This window comes from Colletotrichum paranaense (genome assembly GCF_030867605.1).
Source record: "Colletotrichum paranaense strain IMI 384185 chromosome Unknown Scaffold_3.1, whole genome shotgun sequence".
NCBI lineage: Eukaryota > Fungi > Ascomycota > Sordariomycetes > Glomerellales > Glomerellaceae > Colletotrichum > Colletotrichum paranaense.
In genome coordinates, this window is record NW_026848961.1 from 2990390 (window position 1) to 3012405 (window position 22016).

At 51.7% G+C, this 22016-nt stretch overlaps 8 protein-coding genes across 8 annotated transcripts; 2 read left to right on the top strand and 6 right to left on the bottom strand.

The window, feature by feature from the left end:
* Positions 1 to 320: 320 nt before the first annotated feature.
* On the top strand, positions 321 to 2212 carry CPAR01_04582 (uncharacterized protein; the record flags this gene model as incomplete). The annotated part of the gene is made up of 3 exons (XM_060488862.1): positions 321 to 1633; positions 1771 to 1964; positions 2010 to 2212. 3 exons carry the CDS (start codon positions 321 to 323, stop codon positions 2210 to 2212), a joined length of 1710 nt encoding a protein of 569 aa, XP_060353068.1.
* A 251-nt stretch (positions 2213 to 2463) lies between these two features.
* Positions 2464 to 3426, bottom strand: CPAR01_04583 (uncharacterized protein; the record flags this gene model as incomplete). The annotated part of the gene is made up of 3 exons (XM_060488863.1): positions 2464 to 2725; positions 2781 to 3263; positions 3350 to 3426. 3 exons carry the CDS (start codon positions 3424 to 3426, stop codon positions 2464 to 2466), a joined length of 822 nt encoding a protein of 273 aa, XP_060353069.1.
* A 3021-nt stretch (positions 3427 to 6447) lies between these two features.
* On the bottom strand, positions 6448 to 7424 carry CPAR01_04584 (5'/3'-nucleotidase SurE; the record flags this gene model as incomplete). The annotated part of the gene is made up of 2 exons (XM_060488864.1): positions 6448 to 7172; positions 7244 to 7424. 2 exons carry the CDS (start codon positions 7422 to 7424, stop codon positions 6448 to 6450), a joined length of 906 nt encoding a protein of 301 aa, XP_060353070.1.
* Positions 7425 to 9015: 1591 nt separating this feature from the next.
* CPAR01_04585 (glyoxalase) lies at positions 9016 to 10213 on the bottom strand (the record flags this gene model as incomplete). Its single annotated transcript, XM_060488865.1, has 5 exons — positions 9016 to 9047; positions 9102 to 9211; positions 9285 to 9535; positions 9595 to 9747; positions 9800 to 10213. 5 exons carry the CDS (start codon positions 10211 to 10213, stop codon positions 9016 to 9018), a joined length of 960 nt encoding a protein of 319 aa, XP_060353071.1.
* Positions 10214 to 11844: 1631 nt separating this feature from the next.
* On the top strand, positions 11845 to 12817 carry CPAR01_04586 (magnesium-dependent phosphatase-1; the record flags this gene model as incomplete). Its single annotated transcript, XM_060488866.1, has 2 exons — positions 11845 to 11856; positions 11927 to 12817. The coding sequence occupies 2 exons, from the start codon at positions 11845 to 11847 to the stop codon at positions 12815 to 12817; spliced, it is 903 nt and encodes a 300-aa protein (XP_060353072.1).
* Positions 12818 to 13228: 411 nt separating this feature from the next.
* CPAR01_04587 (CRAL/TRIO domain-containing protein) lies at positions 13229 to 14722 on the bottom strand (the record flags this gene model as incomplete). The annotated part of the gene is made up of 3 exons (XM_060488867.1): positions 13229 to 13836; positions 13889 to 14403; positions 14517 to 14722. The coding sequence occupies 3 exons, from the start codon at positions 14720 to 14722 to the stop codon at positions 13229 to 13231; spliced, it is 1329 nt and encodes a 442-aa protein (XP_060353073.1).
* A 2033-nt stretch (positions 14723 to 16755) lies between these two features.
* On the bottom strand, positions 16756 to 17170 carry CPAR01_04588 (uncharacterized protein; the record flags this gene model as incomplete). The annotated part of the gene is made up of 2 exons (XM_060488868.1): positions 16756 to 16817; positions 16864 to 17170. The coding sequence occupies 2 exons, from the start codon at positions 17168 to 17170 to the stop codon at positions 16756 to 16758; spliced, it is 369 nt and encodes a 122-aa protein (XP_060353074.1).
* A 713-nt stretch (positions 17171 to 17883) lies between these two features.
* On the bottom strand, positions 17884 to 19338 carry CPAR01_04589 (uncharacterized protein; the record flags this gene model as incomplete). The annotated part of the gene is made up of 1 exon (XM_060488869.1): positions 17884 to 19338. The coding sequence occupies one exon, from the start codon at positions 19336 to 19338 to the stop codon at positions 17884 to 17886; it is 1455 nt and encodes a 484-aa protein (XP_060353075.1).
* Positions 19339 to 22016: the final 2678 nt, after the last annotated feature.

The window sequence follows — 22016 nt, forward strand, 5'->3', positions numbered from 1 at the left end:
TGGCAGAGCATTACAAGGCGACCAATCGCAAAGAAATTGCCTTATCCGTCCTAGTCGCCGCGTCATTCATAATAGCCTCATGGTTCCCGGGAGTGCGCAACTGGGGAAATACCAATCGCAAACAGGCTCGATGCATGGCTGGTACATAGTGTAGGTGTAAACTGGTTGTGCGTTGCTCTCGCTGAAAAGGATTGCGAGAAGAGGCAAATGAAGATAAAAGGCAGTGCATCGCCGACAATGTCATAGCATGATCAACACCGTCCCCAGTAACTCTATCCATTTTTTCTCTACTCTACACTTACTTCTGAGTGCCTTCCAAAATGAAGTCAACTTCCCTGTTCAGTGCTGTTCTCCTGGGGGCAACAGTAGCTTCTAGCGCAATTCTTTCCCGCGACTCTGGGCCATCGTTCTCGCCAAAGGAGCCAGAGGATCCCATCATCCTCTTGAGCAAGGATGAAAGCTTCCATTTCGAGCTGCTCTTCACCCTCGGAAATACCATGTTCGGGGCTGGCGACGTCAACGACGTCTTGGCCGCAGCGAAAGACGTCAAGGCCGGGAATTTCACCAGCTGGCTTGAGACCTTCCACGCGTTGGCTCAATCCACCAAAAAGCAAGCCGAGGATGCGGACAATGCGTATGATCCATTGAACGTCCGGGAAGCCTGGTTCGCTACATCGAGCTACTACCGTCAGGCCGACTTCTACAACCATGCGAACTGGACGGACCCACGTATCAATGGCTTCTGGCTCGAGCAACGCGCTGCGTTTGATAAGGCGCTTGCTACACTGCCCGTTCCTGGCGTACGTATCCAGATCCCGACAGACAACTTCACCATCGAAGCAATCTGGTACACATCTGCAGCCGACGGGGTCAAACGGCCAACCTTGATTATCGGCAACGGATACGATGCTAGCCAGGAAGACTCCTACCACTCGTTCGTTGTACCAGCCTTGGCCCGTGGCTGGAATGTTATGACCTACGAAGGGCCAGGGCAGCCCACTGTTCGCCGCAATGATGACATTGGTTTCATCCCTGATTGGGAGAAGGTTCTCACGCCAGTGATAGACGAGTTGATGAATCTCAAAGGCTGCTTCGTCGATGAAGACCGGCTGGTCCTTGTTGGCGTTTCAATGGGTGGGTATCTAGCCGCTCGTGCCGCCGCGTTTGAGCCTCGGATCAAGGCTCTTATTCTCAATGGTGGCGTGTGGGATGTCTACGAGGGATACGCCAGTCAGCTGACCCCGGACATGAAGGAACTCCTGGCTGCGGGCAAGCAAGAGGAATTTGACGAGGCTGCCTTGCCGCTCTTGGATAGCCCACAGGTGCCTACAACGATGCGCTGGGGTCTAGGACACGGATTGTGGTGCTTCAAACAGCATTCCCCGTATCTGTGGCTCGAATCGCTCAAGCAGTACACTCTTGATAACGTGGTTGAGAAGATCAACGTACCCGTCCTTGTCGTCGATTCCGAGTTCGAGGGGTTCTTCGCTGGCCAGCCGGAGCTTGTTAAGGACGCACTCGGCGATAATGCAACTTATAAGTTCTTTAATAGAACAGCTGGGTATCACGTCCAAGTTGGAGCTGGGCAGGAATGGAATAGATACCAGTTTGCCTGGCTCAATAAGACACTAGGGTAAGCAGGATTAACTTTTATACATTATAGCCTAGCCTAGAGGTTAATTGCTATGATGAATGGCTTTACATTACTATTGTTATCTACAAGGAAATTACTTTTGTATTTCATTTTAAAACCTTAGATAATATCATTAGAATTAACCATTTCTTGCCCGAAAAAACAGGCTCTTTATCTCTCCCTATCGAATGGAAAGAAAGCCAGCAGTTCCCGTATCTCAGTGCGGTAGTCAAGGAGACTTTCCGCCTCCATCCGCCTAGGGGCTTTCTTCTAGAATGGTTCGTCCCAGATGGAGGGCTTCAGTTACCAGACGGGCCTTTTCATCCATCTAGTACGATAGTTGGCGCCAATACATAGGTTTTACACCGTCATCCAGTATTTGGCGACGATTTGGAATCGCTCGATCCCGATAGGTGGCTCCAGAGATTCGACGAGTCTGAGGACGACTTCAACACCAGAAGGTCACGCATGATCAGTGCGTCTCTCACTTTCGGTGCTGGGCCACGGACCTGCATCGGCAAAAACCTCAGTTTGCTTGAGATTTACAAGAATATTTCAACTCTTCTACTCAAGTATTAGGTAGGGTTTTCAGGACTCGACACTAGGCTGCCCCATTACTGTGTGCGTATAATCGCTATTGATACTGAGTGGATTTAATTTGAGTTGGACAATAATGCAAAGCTCATCTTTTGCCAGGCAGTCGAACTTCACGGTCAAGTTAAGAAAGTCTTGCGGACAGGATAGTGCTTGAATCGATCCGATACAGCGGTGCTTCGTTGCAATCACTTCGTGGGGGCGTCTGGCTTAAGTTGGTGGTGAGATGAGCCCAACTAAGATCGCCTCAAGAGCCAAATCGATGCCCCAACCAAGGGAACAAGACAGCTTCCAACCTTGAGAGCAGTCTTCTTCCACGACGCTATCATGTCCTTCATTACCATGACCTGGAACTCTGCTGCTTCGTTGACCCTGGGATAAGGAACATCTGGAATGTCGTGACCAAGGAAAGGGCAAATTTTGTCCCATCCAAGTCCCTCCTCGAGCTTGATCACGAGTAGCTTATCCGCTGGAATAAGCTCCTTGACCATTCTGTTGCTGGGGGTAAGTCAGCAAGTTGCCCGGAAATAAACCCATCCATTCTCGTACTCACTGTCTCTCATAGACCTTGACGGCCTCGCGCTGAGCCTTCTGTTTGTCAGGCCCTAGATACCCACCATAGAGAACGTAGACGAAGCTGTAGGTCAATTTGCTAATGTAGTACGTATACGAGTCAAACAATCCGACCAGGCGAATCATAGGCGACAGCCAAAATTCGCCCAGTGGCTGGAAAGTCTTGGCCACGGACTTCCTCCACGCCTCAGGATCACGCTCCGTGAGGACAAACTTGGCGTCTGGGTAGGCTGCAACAAGGTCCTCAAGGAACCATGCGGGGATGTCGGTGATGGCATTGAAATCGCCCAAAAACTTGTCAAAGTCCTCACGGGTAAAAGGTTTGCCGATCCCTTGGGAGCTCGCCCGGACTGCGTCGTTCATCATGCGCACGTGGGGTACGCCATTCTTGAAGACTTCAAGCTGATGGTAGGGCTTGTAGCCGAGGATCTTGAGTGCGTAGTAGAATCCCAATGTGGCGTTTCTATTACGATCCCGTTAAGCCCCGTTATTTTGTAGCGATGGATCTTGTTGAACATGGAATTTTTTGCATTCAAAGATGGCACTCACCGACCAAAGCTCAACAAGATGACCTTCTTCGGTCGAGGGTTCGGGTGCACCGGCTGACAGTCGATGTATCGTGACATGATCTTGCAACGTCAACTACGCTGAGGTCGCTCCTTAGAAAATTTTGCCTGAGAGCTATCACAGTCAGGACACAAAGCGAAGGCAATCTGGAAGTCCTACACGAGGTTTTATCCGGGCTACTACTCACCTTAGTCTACGTAGTCCAGGTGCCGCTGACGCCAAGCGCGTCAGCAAATGCGGTGTTCACCGTCAGCATTAAGACATGCATAGCGATCCCAAAGCAATTTCCGAACCTATCGTGAAGTAGGAAGTCAGCTCGGGAACGGTATGCCCTAGGTCTGAGGCCTTTTTCCTCAGACTGCGAATGATTCAGAGACATCGGTGTCAAGGATTGGCTTACATTCCGAGGTAATAATCCTGGCATGGTTGTGTAATGGAGGGGCCCAGAATCCCACCACCACTTGCTGCAGACTGACGGCCATGGACAGGCTATTTGACTTTCCCCACAAGTACATCTAGTTCTCTATCATACGATCTGGCTACATAAGCATCTCTCCAGTGGGCAAAGCGGTCTCTAAAGCCTATGACCTGAGGATGAGCGAGAGGACAAGTGCTCGGAACAGGCCATGATCACACGAACCTTTCAGGATGAAAGCGAGGGCTCCTCTCAAGCTTTCCGTCGACCATGGATTGCGGTCGGTCTGTTCCCGTCTTTCGGAGATGGCTTAGTTTTCAAAGAGGGAAGTGGGCAACCTTGAGTGAGGAATTGGACCAAAGATGTCGACTTCGATGGTATAGGAGATAAATGGGAGTAACAATACATCACCGCTAACATTGAATGACTGGGAGAAATAGATAATTCCAGTCATTACACTTGTTCACATCTATAACCGTTCTCAATCCAGTACCAAGATCAAATTTGTGCTCCAAGTAGGTGTAACATACGCTCGCATAATTCCTTTGACTTACACGCCTCACAGTTCTTCAACAATGGATTCCAAAAACATCACAATCACCACGGCATCATACACAACGGGGCCTGAAGTCGATCAAGCCACGCAATCGCCGCCTCCCTGTGGGCTCAAAAGAAGCAATGCAATCCGCCACCGAGTCCACCCATGCCGGGACCCCGCCACTTCCGAGGCTTCGCTGAGACGATGGATGAAGAGAATTGACCATTAAATTGCCCAAAGCTAAGAGACATGTCGAGAAAACTTGGGCGAGTCGTCTTATATGCTTCCTGCTCTGAGATTACACAGCGTTTGTAAAGGCACGAGTCTCAATGAGTGGCACCAGCCCCCAGGTTCTGTCCCGTATCATAGTAGCCAAAGTGAGCCTCAGATTCAGTATTAAAGGATGCTCATCGCCGCCTGGACTTGTGAAGAAGGACAAGCAGGAATCATTACCACCAAAAATAGTGGTCGGAGGACAGTGCCACCAGCAATAGCGGTCGGAAGGCAGTCAACACCTAGGGCATGGGTGTGTGAGCTGGGATTCCAGTTCTCGACCTCATTCAACCGGCTTCTATACCCTGTTAAAGCAGATCAATCAGTCTCCAAGGTATTTTCTGGCACGAAAATTGCCAGAACAGAGAATAGAAATGAGTAGTAGAGTATGGTCATGACCATGGACCTGGAAAAGTGAATCTATGTTCACAAGTGCTGAGGGCATTCTACTGTGTCTTGGGCATCAACTCCGCTAAATGCAAAAGTCACAAGCGAGATGTAGCTCACATATTTTGATCATTGAGATAGAGATCTTAAAGAAATGGGGCAAGATGTATCATGTGAAGCGTGTGCCTCTGCGTCGATTGCCTGGGGCAGTAAATGTGATCGCGAAGTCAGTATAAATTAGTACACATCGCCCCCTTGATGTGAGAAAGGGCCAAGCAGCAATGGACACCACAGCCACCAGCAGTAGCTGTCTATGTTATGAAGAAAAGATGGCACATGCCCAAGGTACAGTGCGGCGAGTACTGTCGAGGCCTATCAATAACAAACATCATATCATACCATATCAGGCGTTTCTCACGCAGTATTCCGTCTAGAATAACGTCACAACAGGAAGCAAGATCAAGCGGTAGATTGTGTAATTAAAAGTACGATTTGTAAACAACTTCAGTGAACGACTACTCCAGCATATCCCTCTTTTCGTCCCTAAAGTCTCTGATTCCCGAAACTATAAGTAGAAGGAAGGAAACTCACTTCTTACCGACTTGAAATTGAATTTGTAGTGAATGTGGCGGCCAGCCACGGCCATGTCCCTCTGACTAGTAAAGGCTCAGAGGAGACATCCGCCAAGCCCATCTCTTGCTGGCTCATTTTATATAGGTAGACAGAGAAATAGACGCTTGGCAAATAAGATCATCTGATGATTTGAAGCTTGCTGCAGTGGTCACAGTGACCGGGGAGAGGACTATTTAAATGAGCCAATAGTTGCAACAAAGTCGGAGAGCAGCAGGGCATGGATCCACGAGGAAATCCAGGAGGACGGTGTTCCACACCGTAAAAAGGAGGTAGCTCATGCTCAAGGGCGACTGCGGCGATAGCTATGAAGGCAAACAAGTCCCAGGTTCCTATCGATATCCGAACTACTCTCTAAACAATGTCATGTTGTATCAGGCGGTTACCCAGCATTATTCCGCACGTAATACTATCGGAATAGAGGACGATGATAAACAGTACACTGAGCGGTTGTACTAGACATCGTCCATGGGTTTCATGGAGATTACTCACCCAGAAATCGCATCAATATTCAGTCGTACCTCTGTGCCCGATGTGAGCATATCCCGTTCTGGGTCGTGGGCGTGATACGGGTGTGTGGGATACAGCTTTCGTATCGACTAGCCATTACTGGAGTTATATAGTATGTGGCGACTTCCCCTGCCAAAGTATGTTCACGCAGAAGTGATGCCTACCGAGTCTTGTTGAAACTCTTCTCTCAGAGGGCAAGCAACTGACAGCGATCGGTCGACGCCCCCGCAGCCTAAAACACTCATGGATCTGTATCATTCATGTGTTCATTAAGGATCACACTAATACACGGCCTGCTTGTTCAAGAGACGGAACTTCTCAATCGATTCAAGGCAGGCAAGACAAAAAGCCAGACAACCGATCCAGCACAGGCTGCTGCTTCTCCTTGGACGCCGTCGTCTTGTCGTTGGAATCACCCACGCTCACGGATATGTAGCATCCCGCCGTACCGACAACCGTGTTCTCCTCGGGCAACCTCGCGTCGTCACCGCACGTGCTCACATCCGGACCGGACAGCAGCCCCGGGTTGATCCGGCTCAAGACCCACTTGAACTGGTCCGGGTCGTTGCACTCCGTGTCGCTGACCTTCGGGAAATTGACATTTAACCATGTCTTCTCCGGCAGGTACGGAGCGCCCCCGCTCACAATTTTATCAACCAGCCGCGTCGCGAGCTCGGCGTATACCGTGCTCCGCGCGGGCACAGGCTGTGTGTTCCACGCGAGAGTGCCATCCGAAGAGCCGGAGAAGGCGATGGCGGGAATGCCCTTCGTGCCTGAAGCATAGACAGCGGTACCGACAGTGCCCGAGAAAGGGACCTGGAGCCAGAGGTTGGAGCCGACGTTAGGGCCAGAGACGGCGAGTTCTACGGCGGCACCATTGAATTGCTCTGGAGCAAACTGCTCGATACCGTAGCGCATGGATGTTACCGGGTACGAGTTGACCCAGCGGAGGTCCTTACGGGTCTCATTGAAGCCGACCGGTCCGCTGTTGGCTGCGCAGCTGTTGTACTGGCAAGCGCTAGTGCGCGGGCTCGGCTCAACGTCGAGGGAACCTGTGATGGATTTAGTGTTAGTGGACGTCGCGTTTGTGAATGAACCTTCGGATGAGTTTGATTATACATACTGGAGCCGGACTTGTTCTCGGCAGGTGCCGAGAGAAGAACGTCATGGCCGGAGGCTTTCAGCGCATCGTTGAAAGAGCGAACGTAGAGCTCTGCCCACCCGTCGTCGTTGGACTGGACGACCCGCACGCCCTGGACGGCGAGAGCCTGTGCAAGCAACACAAATGCGGTGTCAGCGCGCATCGTGATGTGAAATTGGTACACGGAGTAGCTCGTAGTCCTTGTCCGGGGGTGAGAAGGAGGTGCGGAGTGGATTGGAGAGCGAACGGCTTGCGGCGAGATGCGTGAGGATGCGGAATCAAAAGACCATGTTTCTAATGATGGGTGTGGCAGTCGTCAACCTTAAGTAAAGAGGCAAATCAAGACTTCGTTGCCCAAGGCTCACCCCTGGGCCGCTCAGGAACATCTTGTGCGAACCACGTCTGACACGTGCCACTGGATCGCAGACAAAGAGGGGGAGGGAGGCCTTTCAGGCTTCAGCTTTCCGTCTACCCCGGTTGCGATGTGAAGCTGGCCGATGGGAGCTGCAGGCGGCGAGGTGATCATCGACCGCAATATCACCCTAACCCCCGCACACCAATGGCTGTCAAATGCGCCGATGCGCCCCTGAATCAGTGAAACCTGCCCCAAAGAGGCAAAGGGCCAACCGAGACAGCCGAAGCTTGTTTACCATCGCCCCAGTATAGCAGCAGCTCGTCAATCGCCCCTCCTTGTTGTAGGCCCATTCAGCCAGCCAGGAAGCGAGAAGACCTGTCGAAGTGCTTAAGCTCGAACACGTGGGCCTCTTGGCCGTTGGATCTTGACATTGCGCCGGCGACCGGTGCCGCAAAAGGGAGGCAGTGCCGATGGAAAATGCGACGCTAAACGGGAAGACTAGGACAAGGGTTCGTTAGTCACTTTTCCTCTACTGTAAAGAAGCTTGCCTCGTCGTGCAGGGGCACATGTTCATCGCTTCAACGTGCAGTCGAATTAACCCCGCCATTGAGGCACCTCGGTCGATTACTTCAATGCAGTCCTTGCTTGTATTTGATGTTCGTGGGGAGGTGCGGAAAGTCTAATTATTCCTAGATTTGGTTGCGAATTTCGTGCATCAAATGGGTATGTGACCGTCGCTTGGAAACTGATTTCGTCCGAGGGTCGGATATCGACCGATACTTCCGAGATGATATTGCCATAGGTCTTCGATATGGTTCTATTTTGTGGATGTTTGACAATGCGTCATGAACCGGGAATCTCTTTTCTTCGGGACCTCAGGTTTCCTCAGAATAGTAGTACTAGAGCGCAGCCGCAAAGAAAGATTGGCAACTTTTAGAAACCGCGGCACCCCCAAATAGCCAGCTCTCAGCTCGACAATCGGCCTGTGCTCGTCAGCTGGTCGATCGGGGCGAAGCCACAGCGAAGCCACTCCCCGTCTCGTCTCATCTTCCTCGGAGTGACGTAAAACTAGTACCTCACCGAAGAGATGCTCGGCCAGAGCGAGGCTGTTTCCTGTATTGGTATCTGCGTGTGGTGAGCCAGAGCTTGTAAACTCCAAGATCAAGTAAGACACAGGCAGAAAGTGTAGGAATCTGAGTTTTGCACTCCAACAATGTTCAATGTTCGCAACGATGCGGCAGATTCCCCGAATCGAGGGTGGACCACTGTATGCCATCATATTTCGAAGTGGTGCAAGGCGGTCAAAATATCCCATGGATTGCTAGAAGTTTGTGCCGCAATTATATGCACTACAATACATGTTCTTGCTACAAGAAGGACACTGAGACTCTGTCTGCTATCACGCCAGGAAAGTCGCAGGCACCTCCGGACCTGTACCACATCTGTTAGCATAGGTTATATCTCTCGGGTACGGTTCTAACTCACCCCAGATGTGTAGATTATCCGGCGCTGCGGGAGTGTGGTGCGTCTTCTCCGTGTCGTCGAGCAGGTCCCCATCAACGTAGTGCTCCATGATGAAACCGGAGGGGTCGAACCTGTTCTCCTGTCAGCTTTCCATGCCGTTTTCCACCTATCAGATAGCCACCGGGGTTCCCATCGCTAACTCACCAATAATCAAAGATCTGGCTTCCCATTATATGGCGGCCTACGCCCCAACAAAGCTTGTGACCCTGCTCTCTCAGCCAGTCGTGGCCCAGCACCTGGGTGTCAAAGTCGTGCGTTTCGAACGAGGAATGGTGGACGTGGAACTTGGGGCCCTCAAGGAAGAAGAAGCAGTGGTGGTCGACAAATTCCTTGCCACGTGCTAGGCGGAAAAACACGGTAACGCTCTTGTCCTTATTGTCAGGGGCGTGGACGAGCTGCACATCGTATATGTCAGGATGGCTGCAATCTGGCTTGGCACGGCTGAAAATCTCACCTCGCTTGGGTACAGGTTAAAGTTGCTAGTGTAAAACTCGTATGCCTTGTCAAAGTTGGTCAGACACACACCAAAGTGGCCCAGCTTGTGAACCGGTGCTGGGCGCTTGGTGAAACGCTGCTTCTTGTTGACATCGCGATGCTTCTCTTCCGGCTGTTTTCTGATCAGCATGAGCTCCCTGAATGTCCTCATATGTTATGCTCACGAAGTTGAACTTGAGATTCGGAAATCCTGGATCCCTCTTCTCAATTGGCGTCTGGTTGTACACCAGATGCAGTGGCCAGCCGTCGACGGGATCTTTGAACGTCACACATTTACCGCCGCCCGGCACGTCTTTGAGATCATGGATTTCTGTTGCGCTTGGCAATGTCTTGGACGCGTACTCAAGGTCTTCCAGAGACTCCACAACGAAGGCCGGACCTCCGAACTCGTCCTCCTCCGCCTCTTCGGCGCATAACACGAAGGGCTCGGTACCATAGCCTCGATAGAATGTCTTGTTCCCTTTGCGCTCGAGTTCGTAAAAGCCAAAGTCGTCGTAAAATTTACGAGCTTCTTCAATGTTCTTGTGCTTGTAGAAGACGTGCGCCAGGCGGACGAGCTGGATCTTCCGGTCGGGCATGGTGGGCGTAGCTTGTCGGTGCTGTGACTGCGAAGACCTGTAGAGAAAGGTTGGCTGTTGGCACGAAGCTTTGGCGTCGGGTGTCGCTTGTAAAGCAAGCAGGGACAAAGCCGCCTTATATTTAGACTTGGAGCTGACATCTCACCGGCGGAAATGCCGTTGGATGGGTGATTTGGCCATGTTTGTTCCCCCGCACTACCCCACTACAGTCCATCGGACGTCACGCACACTCGGTACTTGCGCTGGAGGCGTCAGAGTCCGGCGTAAAAGGAGTTGTGGTGGCTGCAAGTCCCCTATTCTTGGGCGCTGTTATGGTGTAATTTCAGATGGCGCGGTGCCGAAACTCAGACGGCGGTTCGGGGGTCGAGGCGTTTGGAGAAAGTCCTGGCTTGCACTAGGATGTTTCTCAAGATAATCCCGACAGGCCCGGCGTGCCAAGGCTGGAGCTGCCTATCATCTTCTTAGTATCACCATACATCGACTGAGAAATAAAACAAAACATCCTTTTCCTTCAATTCAAGTGCCGAATGAGCCTACCGGATGAGTCGTCACGTATCAGAGCTCCCTCGGCACACGGTGAAGGATGGGCGAAACACACTTTCTGACGGATGGCCATAGCTCTCGGGGCCAAAAAGTAGTCCCGAACGGATACAATCGACACATAATCAGGTTCCTATACTTTGCCGGGACTTAGCCACTCACTGAACAAGCTAATAATTGCTGGCTCGATCTGATCGTTCTCTTCCTATCATGAGGACGTGGGGTACTGCCATCGCGGGGTGCATCGTCGGCATGTTGCCGGCGGGGTACAGAAACCCGCAAGTCCGTAAATCCGCGGGATGCTGCGTCAAGTTTCGTTGGACCAAACAGGGGCGGCTGCCGGGAGTTGTGTTGACCGAACCTGCGTCGCCGGCCGCCAATGTTGCAGGATGATGCCCGGCCGGCCCCGTCAAGATCGGTTCAAGACATTTGGGAGTGGGCCAGCCGGCCGGACGAATCGCCATTATTCGAAGCTGTCGGAGCCGAAGGTCAAGCCGGCCCTCTTCCGAAAAAGGATACTAAGCTCCGACGCCAGTTAGCATAGGAGAGGAGACATGGGTCCCTTTGGAGCGTTACCTCTTCACCGCCCTATTGAGTGTATCACAACCCTCTCCAAACGAAGCCCCAATCCACCACACAACGCAAGTCCCATCCTTGGGCTCATGGAAGCGCCCTTTCCAGCATCCCCGCTTGAAAGCGGATTCCTCATCTGGCGTTGTGGCAGAGTGGTCTAATGCGCAAGACTAGAAATCTTGTTCCTTCGGGAGCGTCTGTTCGAATCAGGCCAACGTCGAGACATGCTTTTTGCCCGCTAGGACGGAGGACGTGTTCTCACCGAACGCTCGTGTTTTGCTTACTGAGTGATGTAGATACACACCGTGGGCACGGGGGACGTCGATAGCAGATGACGCGATAGAATGTAATTTCGAGATGCTTCTAAACGACCGATTGCTAACCATTGTTGCGGGCAATAAGAAGGAGGAAGACAGGCGAGAACGAATTGTTGATGGATGGGATTTGGAATCTCCATGATTCTTTCCTCCCAGTTCACCATTCCAATTTTTTCGCACCTTCCCAAAGGAAATGCCATAATGCCGCCTCAAGTACGTACATTGAGTGAGCGGGTCCTGTGTGGATGAGCAGGCATCCGCCACAAAAGCACGAGCCAGGTAGGTACGTACTCCTTCTTCGCTCCATGGACGGCCAGGACGTTCTGACGAAACCTATCGCGAGCAGTCGCACGCGAAGGCACTTTGCCCCTCATTGCACTTTGAAGCTTGTCCGCCGCTTCCTTTGAACCCGCAACAATTTCTTACGCCTCCTGCTCTTCGTCTTTCTGAATGCTCCATACCTGCTACAGAACTCACCGATCGCCCCTTCCCCACTGCCCTGATGCCGAAGAAACTCTCGAAGAATCCCCAAGGAGGGAGCACCACAAACCTTGGGACGCCCTCGACCTCGACAACGAATTCCACCTCCCTCTCCCTTCCTCGAATCCTGACCGACGAGCTCCCCCTTCCGAAGCTCATTGTTTTCGACCTCGATTACACCCTCTGGCCCTTTTGGGTCGATACACACGTCTCCGGCCCGCTTAAAGCCAATGCGACACATTCGGCAGTCACAGACCGTCACGGCGAGTCCTTTGCCTTCTACCAGGACGTGCCGCGAATACTCTACACTCTGCCACTGGCAGGCATCAAAATCGCAGTCGCGTCACGGACATCGGCACCCGATCTTGCCCGGGATATGCTGAAGCTTCTACACGTTCCGCCGCCGAGTGCCGAGGAAGGAGGGAGTGGCAAGAAGGAGAAGACAAAGCGGGCGCTCGAGTACTTCGACGCACCGTTGGAAATATATCCTAGTAGCAAGATAAAACATTTCGAGACCATTTTCAAGAAGACAGGTATCCCATTTACGGATATGCTGTTCTTTGACGATGAGAGTCGAAATCGGGAGACGGAGAGCTTGGGCGTCACCATGCAGCTCGTGAGGGATGGTGTGACGTGGAACGAGATCGAGAAGGGTGTGGCGGAGTGGCGCAAGAGAAGGGGATACTCGGGATAGATGTTCCTTGTACGACTGGAAGGCGGGCCGTTTTGCACAAAAAGGCGTTCGGTGGGTTGGGTGATAAACTTTTGTTCCTGTTGAACTTGCACACGGACAGGATAGATCCGATAGATTGGATGGGGAGACGGGATGACCCAAACCTAGATCAACCTTCTGTGCGTTTTTCCTAGGGTCGTTGGGTAGATGGGACGGTACAAAGTCGTGATACCAAATGCTTCGTTATTAAATAGATGTCCGAAATGAATCGATGAAGATGTAACTCCAGCCAATGTTGCCACGCCCTGCCAGACCTACTCCATCACCATCGGGGTATTAGATCAGACCATATCCAGATCACCAAGCAGATCGACCCTGCCAACCAAATATGCAAACCCCTGTCTCGAAGACTCATGCCCGTTTACCACTAGTCTATGCCAGTCCCGATGGGGGCGTCGACGTGCTGCCCTCAACGTGTTTCTCCGCGACCTGCTTATCGTCTGCAATGGAAAGCTTCTGTATGCCAGCCTCTGGCGCATCGGCGGCCTTGACAGGCGCTTCGGTCTCCGTCTTGGCGGCAGCCTCTTCCGTCACGCTCCCTTCCTTAGTCGCAGGTGTTGCAATCGGTGTCGGCTCAGCAGCAGGTACCTCAGCCTTGGGCGGCCACGTCTTGGGTACGGAGCAGATCACCTCGTTTTGCTCGACGCCCTTGACGCTGCCGATACCAATGCACTCAACACGGGCACCATCTTCGGTCTCGCGCCAGATGGCAGGGCGTGACGTGAAGCGGTCGTGACCGGGCGCCCACTCCACGGTTCCCTCCCATGCGGAGTCGACGGTTGGCTGGTCGCCAAACTTGAACTCGAGCTCGCCTCCGTACTGCTTCGGGATGTTGCGGGGTTCGATGAACTGCTCCAGCGTCGGGCGGACCTCGTGGGGGCTGAGGATGAAGATCTTGGAGACTGTGATCGGATCGAACCAACGCTTGATCCAGGCCCAGACTGTGGAGAAAAATGCAGGCGCACCGATGATAAAGATACCTGGTAATGATCTATCAGTACAGTCAAATGACGGCGATAGATGTCTGCTTACGATCGAGAGTCTCTGGGTAATGCGCCGTTGCGAGCTGACTAGCAGCCTGCATATGTCCCTTCAAATTCCAAAACTGCTTCAAACTAACTCCAGAGATATCAACGATGTTGGTGCTCAGGGTGATGGGAGCATCGCGGTGCTCGCGGTCCCTAAGCTGCGTCGACAGCGGCTGCGTGAAGCGGGTGAGGTTCTCGTACAGCGCAAATAGGCGCATCATGCCCGCGGGCGTCTTGCCATCGAACTTGGCCTTGCTAAAGGTCGATTCCTTGCCCAGCTTCTCATAAGTAGCGACCGTCTTGCTGTCAAGCTTCTGGACCTCAAAGAGGTAAATGGGAATGCCGCGACGGTCGCGGCGGCCAAGCCATTGCGGGTACAGGCGACGGGACTGCTCAAAGGCGTCGAGCTCGATGGTCTGGTAGAGGACGTCAATGTCGTTGGCGGCGCGCCAGGCTTCCGTGTCCTTGAACTGCGTGAGAGCATCTTCGGGGACCCATCTTCGTGCGCGAAGGTATCGGCTGCAAGATAAGGCGGGAAAAAGTCAGCAAAAATGCCCTTCTTGTCTGCTTCCGGATGTTCCGGCGCAGTAGGTGACTGCGGCAGAAAAAGAGGATCTTGCTGAATAACTCACAGCAGAGTAGGGTCGTCGTGGGAAGCTGGCGGGCCTCGCTTGTACAGCCCCTTCTCCTCAAGTAACGTTCTGAAGGCAGCGAGCTGCGTCTCCTCGTGCTCGTTGAGGTGACCCAAGTGTCCATGAGGATACCCAACATCAGACACCGTCGAGGCGTGGGACTTGACCCTGGCCGCGGGGTCAGAAGCTGCGGTATCGGTCGTCATTGTATGTGTTTCGTACTGTATGATCGGGTGTCCGTTTGGCAGACAGAACAAGTGATGTGTTACAAAGAACGCAGTCCTCGTTGCATTCGCACTTTTTTGATTTGAAGAACTTCTACTCGTCAGCGTAACGGTGCGAGGTCGCTCGGAGGAAGGGTCTAAAGCGTCAGCCCGGCATGACGGGCGGACAGCGGCATGGGGCGGGCACGCGGGACCCATCCATAACCCATCTGGATCCAGTGTGCCAATCCATTTCTCTTTGATGTGGTAATCGACCTGGGAGTGACCGGGAGAATCTGGTGTGCGGCGTGCCTGGTGCATTGCAGCGCTCTCAACCAACCCCTGTGACCAATCCTTGTCACCTGTCAGCTTACCTTATCATCCGCCGCCTCCGGCTCCGTCAACCCGACGAACCCGGACGCCGGACGGACTTTTTTACCTGTACGTACAGGATGCCTTACGTCATACGGTAAAAGCGTTCCACCTCGTACTTTTTGCATCTTCTGACCCTTCAGAATACCATCATTTGGACAATGGGACTAAACAACAGGCCTTGATTCCGCCGTCGTCTACCTACATTAATATGAAAGTACTGCAAAGGTCACTCAACAATTTCTCTCTCGCTGCCTTGCATCATGCAGGCGCCCCATCGGGCTGCTAGCCTAGGTTCTTAGTGCTCATCGCGCCGCCGCACCGCATCCTTTGGCGTGTCGCCAACCAATGAGACGAAAGTGACAGGCCAAGGCCTGCGAGTCATGGTGGAGACGGAACTTCAAACAAATGACGGCTTTGAAGGAACCAAACATCCGTTGCGTTCACCAAGAGGTACTTAGCAAACAACGATGTTGCTGTGTGAGAATCAGCTTGGTCTTTGTTCACTCACTGCTCTCTGGTTTCTCGCGAACGACCTGGTCCCAGGTGTGACTTCTGGGGCAACTTTATGCGTCTGGAGGCTTGATCCTGCGATTCAAATTGCTATTGTCTCCGTTCGTCCAATTAGACAGGTGTATGATGAATCCACTTCGCCTAATCTGGCAACCTCCTGAGATCAAGTCTCGGGTTGACTCAGCGGCTTCCCGACGATACGCGGATAGCATTTTGAGCGTCTTGCAGGCAGCTAGCTGTGTGTTGTGTCTCGGTCCTTTCCGAGATAACACGGCTTCACGTTCCCCTGCTCTTATTTCATGATTTCTTCTTCTCTCGGTGATCATTCAACAGCTCCTGAGCCATTTTGTTTGCCGTTCTTATGCCAGATGGGTGCCAATGGTGACAGCCAGGAGCAAACAATTTTCGGGACTTGACCTTCATAAAATGGGTATGTGTACAACGAGCCAATGAACGACTGCCTACCATCACGGTCTCTGGATCTCCCCAGTCCCATTCTTGAATGCCTATACGAGCTCATACATGATTCCAGTGCAGTGTGCCGCTGCATTCATGGCGACATGAACCCGATGAGTAGCGCTATTTGCCATCGTGAGTTGGGTCAAGAGCCTGCCGTCTTGTTATTACGGGAAGCCTAGGCGATGATTCATGGAGCATCTTCTTGATAGTCATTAACTTTCATTCTCTAGTGATGATGTAGTCGCCCTCGAAGCATTCTCAACAGCTGCCAGATGCCTATACTAGGAGCAGAAACGTTTCTAAGTTTAGGTCTTCGACAAGTGAAGCTCATGTCAAGCAGTCTCAAACGCCTCCATTCTGCAATCTTATCATTGCCCATCCTCCCAGCTGCATATCATCTGTTGTCATATTGATCACTTCCAGCACCAAGGCTTTCCTTAGATGCCCATCTGTCGCGATGATTTCAACCGTCCGTAGCCTCTTCACCCTTCACCTGGTCCTCAGTTAGATAATCACCGAGGCCCTTGCTCGTACGCGCCCTCTATTCAGCGCGAGCCCTGTTCATGTCTCTTACTGCTGAGATAGCCGACCTCTATTGCATGTCTTGATGCTCACGTTGTGGTATGTGGCCCTGCAACACCATTTCAGCTTAGCTTGCTATAAGGTTCTAGTGTCCGAGTTCTTCTTGGCACCTAGGCCATGTAAGTAATGTCGTAGTCATCCGATGCCATTTGAGGGAAATTGTTCGAACAACCTGCGTGCGTCACGCAATGTCTGCGTCTGAAACTAATTCATTTTACAGAGGTCGAAGATCCATCTTTGTGACTGCATGCCTTCGTCCCAACTGCATTTGCCCGCTGCGCATCTTGCGAGAGAGTGAAGAGACCACCATCGGAGATGGTAGCCGTTGTCGACGCAAAAGTCGTGTACGTTGACCTTGTTGATATCGGGAGGGTAGTGATTATTCTCTAGCTGTAGACACTCTTGCCAGCATTCGGGCAGCTCGTGAAGGGGAAGTGGTACCCTTGGGAGACTATCTGGGTCTTTGGGGCCTCCGTCGGCGGCAATCAGAGGCAGCACGGCAAGAAGGATTGTTGTGAACTTCATTTTGTTTGTTGCTTGAATGCTAGCTTTTATGCAGTGGAGTAGGATGGTCGATGTGGTGTTGAGATGTGGGCTTGATGAGTTGCTGTTGTCTCGCAGACGAAGGTGTTGTGTAAGTGTGTGTGTGTGTGTGTGTGTGTGTGTGTGTGGTTGACTGGCGGATTTCAAAGCCAGCATTATGAGAAGAAGCTGGCAATTTATACCTCTCGAGAACCTCTCTGAACTTGCCCGAGCCCTGAAGGCATGCCCGCAACTCTGAGTTTGCTTGGAGTACCGACTTGTACTTGAACTTTGATCACCTCCAACCCTGAGAGGTAAGACCTCAGGGGTCAACACGGATGAACTTTCACAACTCAGATCAATTGGATAACTGAGTAAAACGAGGGGCGGAGTGGTAGGAGGGTTACTCTATTTACTCCGGTACCTCAATTGGCTGCAGAGCTAGTCATGAAGGCAAAAACTCGAGAGGCGTTGGATACAGTGCAACATATTGTAGGATTATGGGTACCTCTATCATACCTTAGGTGATGATGAAGTGGACTTAAGGGCACCTCCAGCGACATATTCCCCTTTTGACACATCTTCAGGAAGGAGGAGAACCGAATGGACGTGATTAAACTCTAGCAGTTACGTACTCAGTGGCTCTTCCATATCAGTATATTCAAAATTCAAGTGCGCGGTGTCCAACTCTCCGTCGATAAGATGATGGGTACATACTAACTGCTACTCTCATCCTCTGATCTAGGATGATTCTCGCTGAGCTGGTCCTCTGCAGCACGAGTGCTTTCCACACTAGGTGACGAGGCCGAAAAAGTCCTGAACATTCTATCGAGATCTTGAATAGCATTGGACATTGACTCCTTATCAACCCACTCTCTGAATGTGGGCGACGGTAGGATCACTAGATCCCGGAAGTGCTTCAGTGCAATTTGGTTCGATAGAGCTACTCGGAGTGGTAGCAGGGATGGGTCCGGCTCTTTAAATATGAGCTCAAGCTCACGCCTGCCATCTGTGGCGTCTTCAATAAGACTAGTGGTACTCATATCATCGTGCTCCTCCGCACGAGGATAGTCGATGATGCAGTTGATCTGAACAGTTCCGACGCTGAGCACAAAGGATCTGAGAGTGGATCTTGGCCAGCGTAGGCAGCCACGCGACTCTAGGTATTCCATATAACCAAAGACCTTATTTGTGAAGGCGCCGGGTTCCTCAAAGTATTGAAAATTTCGGTATAACTTGCGGAGGAAAAACTGTATCGGTGTCCGCATACCCTCCCAGGTCCAAACACTCATCGGGTCGACGCCATGACGCAGGAGCAGATCCACTTTGGCCTCGAAAAGAGCCGGAATTTCCTCGTTCAGGGCATTGTGCCAGGCATGCCCAGCAAGCTGCGGTGTGAGTTCGCAGGTGACAGTTGCTCCACACCCGAATAGGAAGTCCATCAGTTCGATAGAGTGCCCGTCTGCAGTTGCAGCCTCGGCGAGGGCCATGTCAAGCTCTCTGGCGTATTTCGGATGTCGAAGCATCGGTTCCTTCTTCTCATCCTCGTGTTCATCTCTCAAATAATGGGCCTCCGATATCTTCAATCCATACTGATCTGAATCCCGACCAAAATGGGATCTGAGTTTCTCTAAGATAGTCTTCATCACCTTCTTCTTATAGATCCAGAACTCTTCCTCGGATGTGTAAGGCTCAAAATCCTTATACCAGAACGTCATGTGATAGCGGCTTCTCGCTGCAAGTGCAAGAGACCCGAGTCCCGTTGCATCATGGACTTGAAGCCAGTCCCTGGTCTCACGATGCTCTGAGCGATTTGCAACGTCGATACTAAAGACAGGTTCAGCTCCATTACCGAAAAGGACGTCGGCAGCCTTGAGGTGACCTCCCAGAAGGGCGTCGTGGAGGCAGCTATCTAGGTAGTGTTGAGGTGCAACACAATCTGGCCTGATCTGGCTTTTCAAAACCCGCAGAATGATATCGCTTTGGTCGTTCCGCACCAGTCGCAGGAGAACAGCGTGGTCCCGAACAGCTTTGCGGTACAAGAGCGGTGCGATATATACGGCAAGGCCGCGACAGGTGAGTCGTAAATGGCGTAGGCATGAGAAACTGAGGTCTGAACAAGCTGCGATTTGCAAGATAGTCTCGGGGGGTAGAGATTGAAGGCAGGTCATCCTGACTCGAGAAAATCTGTTCAGTGTGTTATGCAGAAAACTGAACAATTGACTTGGTACGGAACAAGCTTTTCGCCCTCATGAGCGGCCATCATCTTAGAATCAGAGGTGGGCAGCTTTATCTATTTGAGATGTTCAAACCAGACGCGGTACCCGGGAATGATCAAGCCTTCGATTTTGACTGTGTTCACAACAAACAAAGAAGCTATTCACAGCGAAGCTCACCACAACCTGAATAGCTTCTTTGTCCGCCCAGGCCGGACGGGCAACGGTGCGTTGCCGTTTTTTCCCCCAAAGCGGGGCCGCTTCCTTTGCCTCAACCACCAGGAGACACCGCGACGTACGTGGCGAGGCCGTTCATCCTGATGCTGTCGATCAATTTGCAAGCTTGGTATGACTTTGATCCCAGCCGAGTAGAATTTCTGCAACGTTCGTCTTCTTTTTTAAACGTGTTTTACCTCAGCGATTCGTAGGCGAAATGCTCCTGGCATCGACTTCCAACAAAGAGGAACTACAACACTTGCAAACATGTGCGCGTGGAAACAAAACCTAAATTCCTGCGCTGATCCTGCGAAAACACCGAAGTCATCATAGGCAGGAGCTCAAGAGACCGCTGACAATCGCCTATCGGAGGTTGCTTGTCAAACGACAGATCTGAACGCGTTGCTTCTACCATGTATGGCATCGCTCATCCCCTCCAAGTGCACGTGTCCTGAATGGCTTCCGCCTCAAGTATGCCCTGGTGTTCCGCACTCCATCCCGTGGCCATCTCCCCTTGCCCTTTAGATAATCCTCCATGTAGCGGATCCCACTGCACTAAAACGATCCTCAAGCTTTCCCAAGCCGATCAAGATATCCCTTTCCACCAATGCCCTATTTTGTTCTTCAAAGTCGGCATTCTGTCTGGACTTGGTAGTTGTCTGAAAACTGGACGAAGACTTGTGGTCAGTGGTCAGGCTGGGGCACAGAGGGATTGAATTGAGACATACCTTTCGGTGACCAATCAATATGCGACACGGCAACGTATCTTCGTGCCTCTGTTGAACCTTTGCGCGTCGTCCAAGTAGGAGCTTCGACACAGCCACAAGCGCGGCCAGACTTCGAGTCAAGAAGCTGAAGCACAGGTCAGTAATTCCAAACCATACCATGAGCAGACCTCCAAATACTGGTTGGCTCGCAAAGCGATGAGACCGTCGTCACCTGTGCCGGAACATCAGTACATTTCCATCATTGGATATCGATCAAGATGTGACGTACTTGATCCTGGTTCAAGTACCGGTGTCTATGGCGTTGATTGGTGGTGGCTTGCAACGTCCCGTTACAACGCTCGACTGCAACTCTGAGCTCGCAGCCTGCAAGCTCCAAGTGACTGAATTAGCAAGACGCTAGCGCTGCGTGATCTGTTGTTCTGGTACCTGTGCTGATCAGCAGCTGCAACGTTAGATCGTGACGAGAGTACATGCCTTTGGGTGAGCACGGGTAGGCCACATCTTTCTACCGCCCTAGCATTCACGCCCCGGGTATGTGAAAAAGACAAACAGATCGCCCAGTTGTGTGCGATTGATCCATCTGCTGAGAAGAATGGTTGAGCATTCAAGTGCCCATTGAAGGAATGTTCTGTGAAGAACGCTTCTCTGCTCGGCGCCAACCGGACCCCTTCCCGTTTGTCGATAGGCGTCTCTGATGTGAAGGTTCCAAGTGACGAGGTCGCATCAAGAAGAAAGGTGGACAATGATGAATGACTGACGATTTGCCGCCTGGTGGCCGGGGGATGTCCGCCGCAGGCCCCGAAGACAGCCGCCAAGAGTCAGCCAATGAAGCCGACTCCAAAAGTGCCGATGCAAAGCCGAGAGAAGAGTGCCAAACAGCTGGATGAGCGAGTTGTGTATCACCCTTGCTGATCCAAGAATGAAATGAGAGAGATGCCTGGCTGTTTTGAATAGAGATCGGCGGGTGGTCAAGTGTGGTGCTTCTGCTTCCTCAAAAGCAAGTTGAAAGATAGAAGATTGCTTGAAGGGTTTGAATATGCGAGGAGTGCCAAGCTGCTGTGACATTGAAAGTGAGATGTTTCAGAGGGGCCGTTGTCATGTGATTTGAGGAGTTTCTGCTGCCCAAGACACATGGGGAGAGTGCAAAAGAAGAGAAAGTGTGATCTGTTGGGTTCCTGTGGCCGGAGGAACGGGGAGTGAAGAATGAGATGTGTTGAGCCATATGTCTGCTTCTGCTGTCTCAGAAGAAGAATAGGAAGCAAGGAAAAGAGAGAAGTCCAAACAAGATGATTGATGTGTTGGGTGCCGAGCTCAAGTTGCCAAGAGAGTGAAGTGAGGAGAGAACATTTCTGCTGCCCCAGAAATGCCGAGTGGAAGTGTGAAGTACCGGAAATGGAGAAAGTGCCGTGTGAAGTACTGGTTTCCTCGCGTTAGAGGAAAGTGAAGTGAAGTTCAAAGTTGTTGAATAAGGCGACATGCCAAGTTTCTGCTGCCCCAGAAACGTGAGGTGAAGGCAAGAAAGTGCCAAAGAAGTTGAAGGATATGTTTGTGCCAAGCTTCCGATAACCAGGAACATGAAGTGAAGGCCGAACCGGTCCAAATTGCCGAATCGGAGTGAAGTGCCCAGTTTCTGCTGCCCCAGAAACGTGAAGAGTAGCCAGGAATGGCCAGAGAAAAAGATGTGTGAAG